General features: G+C 37.6%; 1 protein-coding gene across 20 annotated transcripts in view; it reads right to left on the reverse strand.

The window, feature by feature from the left end:
- Positions 1-17,086, reverse strand: part of shot (dystonin-like protein short stop) — a 620,212-nt gene that overhangs the window by 275,500 nt on the left and 327,626 nt on the right. Inside the window, exon 1 of one of the 20 annotated variants that reach the window (XM_081739896.1) lies at positions 8,502-9,213. The exons of the other annotated variants lie outside the window; for them this stretch is intronic. Coding sequence (XP_081596022.1) covers positions 8,502-8,999 — 498 coding nt within the window. The 5' untranslated portion in view covers positions 9,000-9,213. Of the gene's footprint in view, positions 1-8,501; positions 9,214-17,086 lie in introns of those variants that run through there. 20 annotated transcript variants of the gene reach the window in all.

Consider the following 17,086-nt stretch of genomic DNA (forward strand, 5'->3'; position numbering starts at 1 on the left):
AGAGGAATTACTGATGTAACATAAAGATTTGATCTTATTTTTCATCTATACTCTTTCTTTTATTATAAAAACAATCTTTTTCTGAGAATATAGATAGTTTTACTTAACAATTACTTACAGTCTTTTCGGGTGTAGAATTACACCGGTTTAGTACAATATAGACGTGATGTCTTGTAGTATTCGACGACCCCGTTTTTTGAACAAACAAAAAAAAAAATCTCGATGCGCGCAGTGATGGATCTAGTAAGGGGCCGGGGGGCTCGCCAGTCCCAGTTTCTTCAGTGACAGAAGTAATCTAAGCTATGATTTATATATTTTTGCAAGTTTATAATATTCCGGCTGCTTCCCCGTTTTTACTTTCTATATCCGCCACTGGATGCACGTCTGAACAGATCCGATATGTTTACCTGCTAACAACTCTTAAAAAAAAAAAAAAAAAACAGAAATATGAGTGAACGGAAGAATTCGTAGTGAAAAAGTCACAGGCCTTTACAAGCATCTATCTGAGTACACAATAAACAAAAGAAATTAATGTGTTTTTCTTTTGTTAAAAAAAGAACAAACGATACAAGTATAAGAACTACACAAATTCCATTAATTGTATATTGTTTACTTCTAAAACCACGAAAAAAAAATAAATAAAAGTTGTCGTTGATTTCAAAACACGTCGCATATCATCGCGAAAGGGAAAGTTTCCATAACGCTAGGCACTAAATTTGTTGCTTAAACACACGTTGTATCAGATGTAACGAATTGTATTATGAACAGTACAGCTGGGCTTTTTTATACGATTTTCACAGAGCAATTCACAAGAGTATCGGTGCTAAGCACATGGAACAATCTATTATTCTCAAAAGGCAAAAGACAATACGGAAGGGAAAATCATTGGAGTACAGGCATAGTAGCTAAGGGGAAAGGGAAACACGGAAATTATGGCTTCACGCTTAATTTGCGCTTACAAAACAAAATAATAATTAATAATGATGGTTTATTACTTTTTGTATGTGTAGTGTAAATTGTAAAAAAAAGCAACAAAAAATTATTTAGAATAAACTATAATAATTGAAGAGAGCGTAAGAGAGCTTTTACCCTTTGTCTCAACATGTATTACTTGTGTTTCTGTTTCAAAAGAGCGTCGTTTAGGGGGGGGGTGATGTACGGAAGGGGTAATTGCTGTCCGTAAGTTTCATATGATATATCTTTAGGATATTTTAAAACTGGCGCCCATGGACAACCGAGCATTATTCTAAAAGATCAAAATAAAACGAAAATGCTATGTAACGGTATACCCTTCGGGGCCTCCTTCGGCCACTATGGGCAATCACTATGTGGCAACGTCGCAGATTAGCTTGAAATCATTAGCATTGCTCTAAGAATCTATCAAGCACATACATCGATTATTACGATAATAGATGGTGCTAGTGTCAACGTTCTATTGACTTTGTCATCTGGAAAGAATATGGATGTAACTATTTGATGGATTGGTAGATAGATCTACTCTATTGTTGTTTATCTGCGACGTTGCCATATAGTGCAATTTGTCTCCAGACGAGGACTTGAAAAATATAGGTGTTCTGCATAGACTTGTGCATCTTTAAACGTTGATAAATGTTCTTCGTTGTGTTCGTACAATTCCTTTATCAAATGACGTAATACTAGAACAGTGTTTGAGATCTAATACTCGAAATTCTTCGTCCCGTCACAAAGCGAGACAAAAAATTTCATGTTTCTCGTTTCGTCTCGAATTTAGAGAAATAGCCTACTTCCTCGTCTAGAATTTAGAGAAATAGCCTACTTCCTCGTCTAGAATTTAGAGAAATAGCCTACTTCCTCGTCTAGAATTGAGAAATAGCCTACTTCCTCGTCTAGAATTTAGAGAAATAGCCTACTTCCTCGTCTAGAATTTAGAGAAATAGCCTACTTCCTCGTCTAGAATTTAGAGAAATAGCCTACTTCCTCGTCTAGAACTCAGGGAAGTACTTCTCGTCTAGAACTCAGGGAAGTACTTCTCGTCTAGAACTCAGGGAAGTACTTCTCGTCTAGAACTCAGGGAAGTACTTCTCGTCTAGAACTCAGGGAAGTACTTCTCGTCTAGAACTCAGGGAAGTACTTCTCGTCTAGAACTCAGGGAAGTACTTCTCGTCTAGAACTCAGGGAAGTACTTCTCGTCTAGAACTCAGGGAAGTACTTGTTGTCTCGTTTTCGAGACAAGAGGAGAAATTATTCGTCATATGGGCAATACCAGTGGATAGGGTATGAGAGTTCGAAACAGAGCGAGCCCCAATAAATTTAATGAGCGCGAGCTCTTGGCAAGCTGGACCCTAGTCAGGTTAATAAGCGCCGGGACGAGAAAGCGTGAGCTTAATCTCTCTCTATAAAAGAGGAATCCTGACTCACTGATTCATATCCGCCAAGGTCAAAATGCTTATGCTAGAAATTTGATTTTTTTACAGTACATATAATCTGTTATGTACTCACTAAGGAAGGATTTTTGGAAATTTGATGGGGAAGGGGAAAATATGGGTGGCAATATATTATAGCAAAACGGAAGTATCTCCATATGTATATACCCTTCAGATAATCGGACTTCCCATTTCAGATAATTAAAGACGTGTTTGAGTGTTTTTAAATATTACCCATACAAGTAAAGAAAAAAGGCAAAGCAAAAAATTGGAGTTGCAATTGTTAAATTAAGATGGCCATATCTCGAAATTCCTTAAGGTAGAAAATGTGCAATTTGGAATTTAGGCTTTTCAAAGCCTGAAATAAGATGTGACACCATAGGCCGAGCAAATGCAAAGCTCTAAAGGTCGTTACACTCACTTCTTTAAGTGGTAGCTTATCAGCTATTTTTTTTTTTTTTTGTTACCTATGGTGAGAAAATTATATTTTATTTAACACATTATAATATATATTCCCATCAGAATCAAACAATACAGCTCTAAGCTGTTTTTATTACTAACATACCTGCTTTATCAGTATCAAAATACCGTGATATTTGCTTTTTATTTTTATTACTTCGATAAAAGAGTTTAATAAATCAACTTACAAGATTTGAAATCACTAACTAAAAAAAAGTGACTGTGCTTCTTAGCACTTAGAATTCTATTGTTTACAAGTCAACAAAAATTACAGATTGTCAATTTCTTTTTTAAGAGATAAGCACGTACTTATGCTTATTTCATTCCGTGAAATCAACTGGTTTTACAGCCAAATCATTCCTAATATACAGGGTGGCCCATAATCGTGTATATGTTGTTTCAAAGACTAACTTGAATATAACATTGTACATAAACATATTACTCTCATATCTTTCCTTACCACGGGCGTCTCTGACAGGGGGACGAGGGAGACGCGTCCCCTCCAATATTTTGAAGTACAAAATATTTAATATTTTATTATAATTTAATTTATTTACTGACGACAGAATAGCATATAAATAATAATAATTACATTTATTTGGAATATAATATTCAGGCTGTGAAACGATTGTAATCGAGTTCTTGATATACCTTAGGGGGTCCGTGAAGGTAAGCAGAAAGGTAACAAATGAAATCGAAGATGATAAACAGGTTGAGCTAGGTAGTACCCCCCCAAAATTTTACATGCCAGAGACGCCAGTGTTTCTTACGAGAATTTCAGTTTCTGTTCTCCATGGCATAGTCCACCAATGCACGATCTAGTCACCTTTCTTGCTTAAGGCCATAATCTGACATCCATACGAATGAAATTGTAATACTTTAGCTCTTAATAATAATAATAAAAAAATCTTTAATTAGCCAAAGAAAGTACATATCTGTTGCATCCCAATGGCTGATTAAAACAGTTTTTTCAGTGGCGAATCTAGAAGATAACTCGGGGGTGAGGCAGACTATGATATTTATTTCATGAATTTACTGTAAACTTTTAAAAATATACATAAATTATAGCTGAAATTATTTTTGTCACTCAAAAAAAAAAATGGGTGGTCTAGGCTACCGGCCCCGGGCTAGAGCCGCCACTGTTTTTTCCAAATCATTTTGAACAACGCTGTACATAGGTGAACAGGAAATTTTCTCCGCTCAGCCAAGAATTGAAGCTGGGACAGATGCAAGAAAGACATGAAAGCACTAAGATAACCAGAACTGAAAATTCAATGAATGGGGGGGGGGCATTATAGAACATCAACTAGCTAATTAACTCATTACTTTTTTTTTAACCAATGCAAGATAATTTCGTGACACTTGTAAAGCCATTAGCAGGGCGTAGCTTCGTTGTGTGAAAACAATCTTTCTCAACCAGATAGGTTATAGTGATCTGGATCTCTTCATAGTCTTCCCACCTGGCCACTGCGTATCCGCCTCTACGTAACAGGTGAGTGTAAATTCCCACGTTGAAAAAGGCTACTTCCTCTTGCCCCGCCGGAAATGAAATCTGTGTACTCTTCAAAAGCCCTAATATATATTAACATGCTTTCTATAAAAGATAAGCGCTTCCCCTTTCCCTTACCACACACAAAATAAACAAAAACTTTTGTATATTTTCAAAGCTAAGGTGTCTTCTTTTGCGAACCCTAAGGGAGAATACGTTAATTATTGTTTTGCATACATTGCGAATCTCGTTCTGCATGCCTGAGTTGAGTTCTTGTCCGCTGGGTGGAACCATCTGGTCTTTTTTTTTTTTTTTTTTCACTAACTTTCAGATACGAATCATAGTGCAACACGATCCAGCCAGTTCTTCTGGCTTTTCTACATGTTTATTACGTACCGAAAACTAAAGCATTATTAAAATGAAACGAGTACACATTACACAATTAGCTAACGTCATAATAATAAGTACTTATCAAGACCTTTTTTAATTATTTAATAATCACGCTGCGTTGACGGACGACTACAGGAAGAAAGTAGCTGCTACACATGCGACATCCGGTTCACCTAATCTACATACTAAAGGAAAATGGTGTCTCATGCAAAGCCCTACTTATTTGGGAATGCACTTTCTTGTCGAATGCATTTAACAATGACGTCACTTAATGGTGTGTGTCGGTACGCGCATTATGGATAGAGTCTGTAATTTTGGAATTGTGGAACGTTTTTTTCTTTCTAGTTTTTCTTGAGACTACACATCAATATTAAGCAACTTATTTTGGTGTGGTCCCCTGCCGCATCACTTGTCCAAGGGCGTTAGTTTTGAACAAACATGCTAATGCAAACTGTTCAAACGTCGTATAAGTGTTTCCGCGAATTGGAATGCTTTTGTGTTAGATTTTAACTGATCCTCCCTATGTAACTATCAACATTTGGATTATCTTCCTTTGAGAGTTCCAAGAATATTCTAATTGCGCGAATACCTTCACAACGAGCAAATGTTCTTTTTCAGGAAAAGTCTTGTTATGCTAATATTTATATATTTATTGTGTACGGCAAACATCAAATTTATCACTAACTTCATAATGAGTAGATAAATTTCGGTATAGTTTTCCTGATTCACAAAAAAAAAAAAAAAAAAATCCTGCAAACCTGAAGAAACGTTCATCCATTTCCTCTAACATTTTCATTTTACCAATGCTTTTTCTAATTAAGGGGACACGGTGGCTCAGTGGTAGAGTGCTTACTTCAGGTGCGTGCGGTCCCTAGTTTGATCCCCGGCCAAGTAAGTTTGAGTTTTCTCGGGGTACTCCCGTTTCCTCCCACTTTTTCATTCCACAATTCTTCCATCATCATCACTTGCCTTAATTATAATCTCCCTTAGCCTTAAAAAAAAGCATAATCTAGAGACCTGCACGGGCCGGGCTTGGGCGGGCCGACTCTTATTTCTTTGGGCCGGGCCGACACTGATTTCTCTTCAGGTTGGGCTGGGCTGGGGCCGATTAATTGCAATTCTTTAAATAATTATTGGCTTTCGTTAAATGATAATTAGAATAAAGGCAAACGTTGAAGAAGTGTGCCCGTGAAAAATATTACAAAATGAAACTTTTAAACTTTATCGGGCCCGCGCCGGGCTTGGGCCAAGAATTTTAAAAAACTTATCGGGCCGGGCCGGGCCCAAAATCTCCAAAATTTTTCGGGCCCGGTCTGGGCTGGACCTAGGTACATTCGGGCTGGATTGGGCTCAGGCCGAAAAATTCGCCCATGCAGGTCTCTAGCATAATCGTCGAACTTTAAACTGAAAGATTTCTCCTTTTATTTCAAACGGAAGCACTCACGTCAGCGGCTTGAACACGAAGAGACGTTGCTATAATACTTACGAATGTACAGAAGTTAACAAATCTCTTATGAAGATCTTAAAACTTTATTTACATTTATGAGAACTTATTCAAATTATGGGACATACTTTTCAGAGAGAGAGAGAGAGAGAGAAAAAAAAAGCATATATCTTCTTTCTTTTGCCTCTCCAGTGACATTTACATTCTTTCACAATGGAAGAACAAGACATATTTGCATATTTTATTGCATATTCTTTTGCATTGTTAATGAATTTCAACACCTGTTAGCACTGAGCAAGAAGCCATTGTTTCTTTATGTACATACAACTGAAGTTTAAAAAAATGCTCGCTGGAATCTTTACAAAAGCAAATTTGTTGTATGGTAGAACAATAAGTGTTATTTAAGGTATTTTTGTGCATGTTGCGTACTTCTAATTTCTGATGTACGAATTAGCTGTTCAATAGTGCGTATCTTACATAATAATAATAATAAAAAAAAGCACCAATTTTCTAACGGATATTACAAAATAAGGAAACGAATGAACCAAAATATGCTGTTTAAGTAAAAATTGACGAATGCCGATCAGTAAATATGAAATTATTGATGGGAAAAAGACTGGAGAGATCCGATTTATCAATGGCGCCCCTTCCCCATAAGGCTTAACATAGGGGCGTCGTTAAGGGGGAGACGGTGCAATCGTCATCATCCTCAGTTTCAGTGATACATTTTTTCTAGTGACTCGTAATAAAAAAAAAAACGTGAAACTATATGTATTTGTGGAGAATCTTGCCTCCCCTTACGCAAATCTCCAAACGACACTACTCCCTCAATCATACAAGGGCAAATCTGTAAAAATGAAATGAAATCTCTAAGTTTTACGTCCCACAGTTATGCCGGCTAGGCTAAAGGAGACTGTAATGATGACAAATGAAAGAAATGGTGGAATGAAGGAAGTGAGAGGAAACGGGAGAAACCCGAGAAAACCCACGCACACGGTTTGTCCACCACAAAGCTCACTTGATGCTAGCTGGGGTCGAACTAAGGAACCCATGCACCAGAGGTGAACGCTCTACCACTGAGCCACCACGACACAGCAAATCTGTAAAGTATTACAAATGGCACTTTTTTATTGTCTAAATATTGCTGAAAATAGATACAATACACAAAATATATTCTCTGAAAATTTTCTCTTTAAACGCCCAGGATCTCGCAAATCCCACAGCTGTCACTGATGTTAAACCGTGGCAAATGCACATGTGAACCGAGCCTACGCTTAAGAGCATGATTCCTTATTCCAAATATATGCTCTACCGGTGAGCCAAGCCGACATCGAAAAATTATTGAAAAACTGGTTTCTACTATGGGCGCTGATCCTGGGGAGACGAAGGCGTCATTCCCCCTGAAGTTTGCTTGAGCCAACGTATTTGTATTAAAATTCTAATTGATAACTTGTTAGAGGATATATGACAAACCTGAATGCTCCTTCCTCCAGTTAAACAGAAACGGCGCCCTTGATTTCTCCTTACATCATAACAAGAAAAATCTGGATTAAAAAATGTGACAAACACAGAAATGAATCTAAATTAACCATAAAATTTAATTTCTTTAAATGTATTATTTAGTGCATTTATTCTCACCATTAAGCCATAAATGCGTTTACGGATTTTGCATTTACATGTATCGCCTGGACACAGTTTAATGTATATTTTTACTTCAACCATATCAATGTGTCAGTGGAAAATGAAATGAAATCTTTTAAGTTTTATGTCCCACGGTTATGCTGGTTAGGCTAAAGGAGACGGTGATGATGAGAAATGAAGGAAATTGTGGGATCAAGAAAGTGTGAGGAAACGGGAGAACCCTGAGAAAACTCACGCACACGGTGTTTGTCCACCACAAAGTATGTGTCAGTAGAATCCTTTATATAATCTTATATGAACTTTTTTTAAAAAAAATTTTAACCTACTCGGACTAAAAAAAAAAAAAAAAAAAAAAACTTCCTGTGAATGCTGTACCATATCCAAATGCAAATGGTTTCTAAGAAATACCCATATCCGAATGCAAATGGTTTATAACAAAATAAAAATTAAGTTATCAGAGCAAAAGCATCTACAATTTCAGGGTTATTTCGAATTCCAAATCTTTAATCATATCGAATAAATTAGCTATGCTTCAATTTTAAAAGTCGAAGAACATATTTTTTCGCTATAGGATCATAGTGATCACTGGAAATTCAATACTAGGATCATACCGAATATTTATGTATCGTTTTGTAACTAGTATTGGTCAAAGCCGACTTACGCACTTGTTACATACCTTTTGACGTTTCGTTACGTAGTATGCATTTTCGTGTTGATTATAAGCGTCTGTTGTTGTGGCAACCGCACGCTGTGGTGGAGGAGGTGTTTGGGTTGCTGCCTCCCTATCTTCCCAGCCCCAAGGCGATCCACGGATCACACGTTCGGTTACAGTCCGAGTTTCCGGTACTCCCGAAGAACTCCGGATCACACTTTCGGTTACTGTCCGCTGTTCTCCACGTGTTAACGTTGTTGTCTTCTTGACAATACGTGTCGTCACGGATTTTGTGGACCCGCGACGTGCTGTTTTGGTGCTTTCCTGGCTCGAACCCCGCACTTCTGTGCTGAGTCGTCTTTGCGTATACACTGCTTGCAGGTCCATTTCTTCGTCGTCGTCAGCAACGACGTCCGAACCGTCAGCAACATCGTCGCGATCATTGCCTTCCCGAGTAGCCTGCACAAATAATCGAGAGCCACTTTTAAAAGCGGAACCCTTCACAAAACGATACATCGACATACTGGACACATTCACACTAACACACAGACACTATCACCTAGAATATTTGCAAGTCCTTCTTTTCATTCTGGAAAAATCTAACACACTCCAGAAACCTTCCAAGCTTTTGGCCGACTATCACTTAGCCATGTTACTTGCATGTCGCCGAAGATTCTTTTACCACCTACAACCTGCAGCACTACACTCCCACCTCAACACACTATTCAGCACTGCGAGAAAGGAGCCAACGCGCGGAACGCAGTGTTTCCGACTCGTAAATGTTAATTGGTTATCCACAAAGGGGAATACGAGAGGAGAGAGGAATATCCTTGGGGCCGTTCCAAGTTATATCAACAACAAAAATAAACCAACCGATCTCGCGCAGTGCTTATCTGAGAGAACACTAACACTCGTGACGTCACACAAGATTCATCAGAACTCACATAGCTGTCAATCAAAAAGTTATTCATTTCTGATTTTTTTTTTAAGTATGAAAAGTTGGGGACTTTGCCGGCCGGCACTTACTAACCGAAGGTCATATACACAGTATACTGAACACAGGTGGGGGGATCGTGATTCATGTGGACATCCACAAGGTGTGTTGGAGGCAGATTCACCTGGTTTACAGTCGCACACCTTATATGGCTTCGTATTGTTCCTCACGAGCCCCTCAACTCGACTCCTCCGCCACGACTGAAAGCCGCATCTGTGTGTTGTTGTGCAGTTCACAAGAGAATCGTGGTAGACAAACAGCTGATCCCGAAAGCGCAATCGAGTGCTAAGCTATGCATGTTACGTGATGGTATGGAAATCAGAAAAAAAGACAGCGAGAGAGAAAGATATTCTCAAGCAGTACGCTCCGGAGCGGGTTACTTCGCGTTATCATATAGTTTCCGGTCGCCATTTTGTGAAGAATTTTAATTAATCCAGCCAGAAAGTGAAGAAAAGGAAATCTCAACTGTGAATCAGCAATGATGTAAGTGTTTGGGCGTCACAAGATGTTTTCTCGCAGTGTGTTTACCTCTTTTGGCAGTAGGCGTCGGCCAACTTTGTCCAGAGGGGTGGAGTCTGTTGAGAGAACTCCAGTCCACCGGCTTCCCTTTTCACTGTATCAAGTGCAGTAAAATTCTCAAGAAATTTACATCGTCTCAATTTACTTGTCCAGGAAAGCACGGAAAAGAAAAAATAACAGTAGCAGCTTAGTCTAACCCTTCTTTTATTAAAGTTTCCTAGATTATTTTGTCGGTTAAAGGTACAATATACAGACACATGCAGAACAACAATTAAAAAAGACAACGACCCCAAGTCCTGTCAGAAATGTTACAACAATTACCACGCCTCACAATTTTACATCGTGAGACGTGAAGCAGTGTTGCAACATACTAAAAGAAAGTATCATAAAATTATTGTATTAGACCTTGCTGCCAAAGATGTACGATTCTAGAATAATCATACAGAATTACTTTTGACTTTTTTTTTTAAGGAAAAAAAAAAGATATACAGGGCTTGCTTAACTTAGCGTTTCCGAGCAGTCATGTCGCCAGGACCGTTCAGAATGAAAACTTAAACATGAACCGAGTCCAATTCTCTCTCCTACCCTCATGTACGTATACAAATTAAGAATATGAAATGTGAAGTGTATGGCATTTACTGAGCTAAGCGATACACAGAAATGTACTGGTTTTGTTTCTAGTTTTATTAATGGTGTGTATTTTTTTTGTTTTACGTCGCACGATTGTCTTTTAGGCTAAAAGAGACAATAAGAAATGAATAATGAAAGGATACATTAACATCATTAGCCTGAACGGGATTCGTACTCGTAACATCTAGTTATATGCCGTTCGAACACGCCAATCAGCTGGGGGGGGGGTACGGAGCACACCCGTAAAGCTCATTTATTGTTTTGAGGAATCCCTGGTTCGATAGCAGAGAATGGGAGTGTATCAAGGATGTTATAAATAGAGGATCTGCCCATATGTATCTTCATTTTATTAAATCGATGAAGCCAAAAAACAATCGAGCATCGGCACGTCTGATTGGCTACTTTCGTTTCCGCCATGATTGTTGGCTCAAAACATTGCGATCCTATTGGGCGGAGTGGGCAGAGTAGGGGTGGCGAAACTGTGACGTATGGCTTCAGGATTTTGTTGTAAGGGCAGATCCTCTATTTTATAAGATCCTTGGAGTGTATGATGGAAAATATTTTACCCGTGTGACTCTCCCGCTGTAATTGTAGTGTTTGCTATATGACTGTAGGACGAGTCATACAGCGACACGATTGTAATTGTCGTCTTTGTTACGTAATTGGAAGACTGAACTCCGAACTTGGTTATTCAGAGAAGTCCGAACTCGCGATCCCGGCTCTTGGACTCAAGCACTAGGCGAAAACTCTATACTGGAGAGCGAGCCAGAGATAACGTAAACCCCATTAAGATTAATGATCGCAAGTCACATTGAATATAGTGAGTCTGAGCCCAAATAAGATCCGATTTCAAAATGGCTAGGTCTGGCTCCTCTTCTTCCTCTTCCTAGTTTTTCTTCTACAATACATTTTATAGTTCGTTCTTTCAACCGAAGTGAAGTTTGTAAAGAATGCTGCCTTCATAAAGGATGTAGTAGTGGCTCGTGTCATAAATAAGTTATTGTCCGAGGTATTTTGCGGAAAATACCCTCGGTAATTAAATGGCGAACCAGACTATTTCAAACAATTGACAGCCGCCTGTCAACTCAACGTCTTAGTTGTCACAGTTTCAAATACTGTCCTTTAAGGGTCTTCACTACAGCGAAATTAAACTACTGGTAATTTTAATTAGTTTTTTTTTCTGTAATATCTTGAAAGCAAATAACAATATTCGAAAAGCAGAAACGTAGTGAACTAGGAAATACGATTTTGCATGTGATACCGTTATCACAACTCATCTATCAGCTTTCGATTTGCAACTGTAGATAGATTTAACATTTTTTGCGGTTTCTGTAAATAGAGGTATACCAAAAGCAGATAGGTGAATTGTGGTAAAGTTATCACATGCAAAATCGTATTGTCTACTTCACTACGTTTCTGTTTTTGGAATATTTGCATTTGTTTTAAAAATATTACAGAAAACCTCTAAAATTAGCAGTAGTTTAATTTCGCTCTAGTGAAGACCCTTAAAGTTGGTTTAAAGGGACAAGTTTTGCCGATAGATGGCACTACAGTCTTCGTGTGTCTCCCATGTATTTTTTATCTTTCACGAAAATTCACGATTTCTCTTACAAATTTCAACCTACAGACTTCAAATTTTTAGAAAAGCAACTTCATAATCTATCGAAGGCAATAATCCGTGCCGATATTTTATTTAGAATTTTCTTCATTGTTGAAATGATTTGATTGTTAAAATGGATATCCAAAGCTTCAACAATCGAACTGTTTCAACAATGAAGAAAATTCTAAATAAAAAATCGGCACGGATTGTTCCCTTTAATAGCTTACGAAGTTTCTTCTCTAAAAATTTGAGGTCTCTAGGTTGAAATTTGTGTAAGAAATTGTAAATTTTCGTGAAAGGTAAAAAATACATGGGAAAGATATGAAGAGATTAGTGACATCTATCGGCAAAACTTGTCCCTTTACACTAACCTTAAGTTAGTATTCGATTTCCTGTTTCCAAGAGAAGCTTCCTTGCTCGTACATTGCCTGACAACTGTTCCATATTAGCCACAGTATTGGGAAGAAAGAACAGACACAGTGGGTGTTAAGACGTTCCAACCCCATAAATGTGGTCAAAAGAGATTTGGAGGGAGGAAGAGATGATGATGTAAAAATCAGAATAGGAAAACTTGAAAGAAATTTGCTGAACTGCACTTCTATTGAGTAAACGCACTATACCATATACCCTTACATATAATATCTTCTATCTTCAAATAGGGTCATAACGAAGTTTTTCCATTCTTCCCTGTTATATACAATACACTCTTCACATATCATTTCTGGTACTGATGGGGTAAATAAAAGAAGCAAGCGCATGTTTGTCTATTACGACAATAGGTTACTGTCCTTATTGATCCCGAAACTAAGACGCCAATGCAGCTATATATATGTTTTTTGTATCTCCTTCCTATCCCGTTCCACTTACCAAAAAAGCAAAAGAAAATGTTTACAAGTACCGAATACATAGTAGCTTCAAGAGTTTGATAAAATGTAAATAAACTTATCACTTCGATTTCTTTTTCTTTCACTTTTACCATGTTGAGAAAAAACGCCACTTACCCATTTATTTAATTCACAAGCATGCGTTTTAACGAGTAACATGAGAGCCGACAATATCAGGCCTGTACTTTCTCAATCACAGCCACTTGAGCCAGTTACGGGAAAGAGTAATCATTTGATCGTTCATAACCTTTAGAAAGATTACTTTAAAACTAGCTAAACCTGCGTTCTCTACACAGCGCATCATTCACATATGAGCACGAATCTCCTTGTCATTCCTCACAACATTTGTAATACATGTCCTTTTACAGACACAAGTGAAGGATGTCTTGATAAAAATCGGTATCATAAAGGGGAAATTTTTCGATTATTTTTTTCAATATCACGCACCGTTTGCAAGATCTGAAACTACTTCCGATTTGAAGTATCTAATTCATGTATGAACAGTTTTCTTTCTTCTTGCAGAAAATATGTAATAAGCAATGAGGTCGCGGGTTCGATCCCAGTACCCGGCAGGTGAACTTTGTGGTGTACAAACACCATGTGCGTGCGTTTCCTCGGGGTTCTGCCTTTCCTCCCACTTTCTTCATTCCACCATTTCATTTATTTCTCATAATCACCGTCTCCTTTAACCTTGCCGGCATAATCGTGGGACGTAAAACTCAAAGATTTCATTTTATTTACAATTAATTATAATGTCAGTGATACATGTTCATTGGGCAAAACACTCCAAACAATAAACATTCACCTTAGACTGCAGAAATGGTTAACCTTCGTTTTTTTTCATTATCATTTGGCCATGAAACAAACGCCGGAGAGATATACTAACCCCGTATACAAATGTGTGGTGTTGGAATGTATAACTCATAGGATATGATGTTTACTTTTTAAAATTTCAATATTTTCAGTGTACTCCAAAAAATGTAGTAAAGAAATAACGGTCATTTATTAAAATATTCAATTAGAACTGAACAATGTACACAAAATTTGCAATTGATCAGTGAAAACGGCATCTTTCCAGAGCTAGTGTTTTCTGAGATATCACTGTTAAAAGAACTAGCCACAAACATATAAACTTTTCTTGACCACAAACATCAAAACCTAGCATTTTCATATACAGATGGCTGAAACATCTAATAGCATTCATTATTTACCCTAAGCATTTTATTATGTAGAGTTTAATTTTGATACATAAAAAATAGAGTGAAAAGAAATTGCATTAAATTTTTATTTAGTAGCTTGTTAATTTATGAAAGTTTCATAACAGAGCTGTGAACACTTCTGCACAAGAAACAATTAATGATAAAAAAAAAACAAAGTTTTCTGGAGGAAAGTCGAGTCAACCACGGTCTATATTGAAAGGTATTATCTGAGCATTCGCCTGGTGGGATTTAAAGTAACATCTTGAGAAAAATATGTATCCGTCAAAATGATTGGCCGCAAGATTTTGAACGAAGAATCTCTTAATTGCGAATTGAGGCTTCTAAACATCTACTCTGCTCGTCCAGTAGTATCTTCGCTTAACAAAGTGCATAGAAAGCATGCGTATTTTAATACGATTGATTATAAAGATAGCAGAACCGACTGTTTCCCACCACACATGTCTCCAAGAAAGCTGGATCACAAGGCCACATAATCAACTACGGCTCTTTGTCTTTATATTAAAGAACGCATTTATTTTATTTTATTTTATTTTTTTTAGTCTTACGTCCCATGGTGCTTCCTTTAAATGTACAGCAAACTAGCAGTGTCACGGTATACAATAAGTGAAATAGTTTTGTTTGTCAAGGGCGAAAACAATTCATTGAGAAAAAAGTTCATTTACGACTGGGAGGTATGCAACCAAACTTGTACTCATGATTTTATGGTTGCATACATAGCAAGGGGTGACTGACTACTAACGAAACCGGTTAATTTACGACTGGGAGGTATGCAACCAAACTTGCACTGAGTGTATTATGGTTGCATACTTGAAAGGGACGACTAATTTTTATAATGTGAAGCAGTTTTTTTTTTTTTTTTCAATATCTTGGGATCAACTGGATATATTACCTCCATCAACAAACTCTGTTCCAAACTACGTATTGACCTTCTACATCCGAGTCAAAATCGATAGTGATTCATTACATAGCTGTAGAGATCTTGTGTGTTTTGGACGGACACACGCGCAGAGTAAATATATAAAGGAGTTTTTGGTAAACGAAATTTCTTAATGTTTTTAAAAAAATGAATGGTAATAATAAAATGAATGATGAAACCACAATACTAAAATCCATACATTAACAGACTTGAACCTGCGACCGACTAATCTGACTCTTGGTAAGCTAATGGCTTAGAATGTTCAACCGTACCAGCAGGCTAAGAATTTCCTTAAAAATACATACATACTGCTCGGTGATCATAATTTTTGACTAATCCTTTCTATTTAAAAGGGACAGATTTTCCCAACCATAAGTAGAAAATGTTAATACTTCGTCTCGAAATCAGCATCTCACTTGGGCGAAGAAAATTCGAACTTTTTTTTTTTAAGTCATCTAATATAAATAAAATAGTTTGTTTGTGTCTCTGTGGGCGGCGTGGGGACCAGATGAGTGGACCGAGAGTTAACAAATTTTGATTACGGGTACCTTGCTCCAGACCCCAGACCAAGACGGAACATTTTTCTTTTCAAAATTCGAACCAGGGGAGGCGTTTACAGGGACATGTAAAAGTAGTAGAAAATGACCGATATCGGTGTCGAATTCAGTTTTCGCGGTCGCTGAGATCAATGGTGAAACTTCAATCGCATTAACTTCCAAATTCACCCCATTCAGCTGCGGGCCGGGGTTCACCGGGGAGGACACCAAGACATATAAAAATAATCCAAAATGACCGTTAAGGAGTTGAGTTGATTTTGAGTTTAACGTCCCTTTCAGCAGCGAGACTATAGGAGACGGGACCTACTGATTAATGTGGAATCTGAACTACATGAGCTCCCACCGGGAATCGAATCTGGGTCTCCCACGCCAAAGGCGCGTACGCTAACCGCTTAGCCACGAACCAAAACGACCGATATTAGTGTCAAACCCATAGTTTTCGTGCTCGCTGAGATCAATGGTGACACTTTAATTAGTGATGACATTCAAATTCAGCTACCATTGTATGGGGGCCGGGGGGGGTTACCTGTGAGTGTTTGTGGGGGGAGGTTACAGAGACATGTAAAAATAATACAAAATTACTTATATTAGTATCAAATCCATAGTTTTCGCGGTCGCTGAGATAAATGGTGATACTGCCACACGCGTTGACTTCCAAATACAGCCCTCATGCATAGAATGGGTATTTTAGCTAGTCGATGAATAAACAAGACTGTACATTATATCCTCTGTCTAAAATAACTAGCAGTTGTACCTGATCCTTGTTACTCCATATATGTTCCACTATACAACTCATAATAAATTATATTAATGAGTTTTCATACCTCGAGCGTACACAATATGTATCACTCCGGAAATTAGTAATTAAAGAAATAAAATTTAAACCCAATATGTTTTTATCTATAGCAAGATTAAGACAAAAGAGGCAATAGCAAAACAGATGAACATCAATAGCTGAGACGAAACGGAACAATAAGGATGTGAATTTTATTTTTGCATTCTCGTGTGAACAGTAGGAAACCAATTTCACATTCTGGGGAAACATGATTGTTCTAATGTATTTATAGCCGAAAAAACACAGAAAAAAAGAATAACTTCGCAGATAAATGAGGTTACGCACATAACACAGCTTATGCCATACATATATGCTAAAACGATTGCACTCTAATGGCAAATCTCACTCCACACTTCATGCTGGCTACGAATAATATCTGCACAGTAAAACATACAGGCATTGCACAAAGTTCTCGGTTTTAGCGTTAACTTTATTGCTTACGAGCATGCAATGT

This window comes from Thermobia domestica, chromosome 2, assembly GCF_964235325.1.
Source record: "Thermobia domestica chromosome 2, izTheDome1.hap1.1, whole genome shotgun sequence".
Classification (NCBI taxonomy): domain Eukaryota; kingdom Metazoa; phylum Arthropoda; class Insecta; order Zygentoma; family Lepismatidae; genus Thermobia; species Thermobia domestica.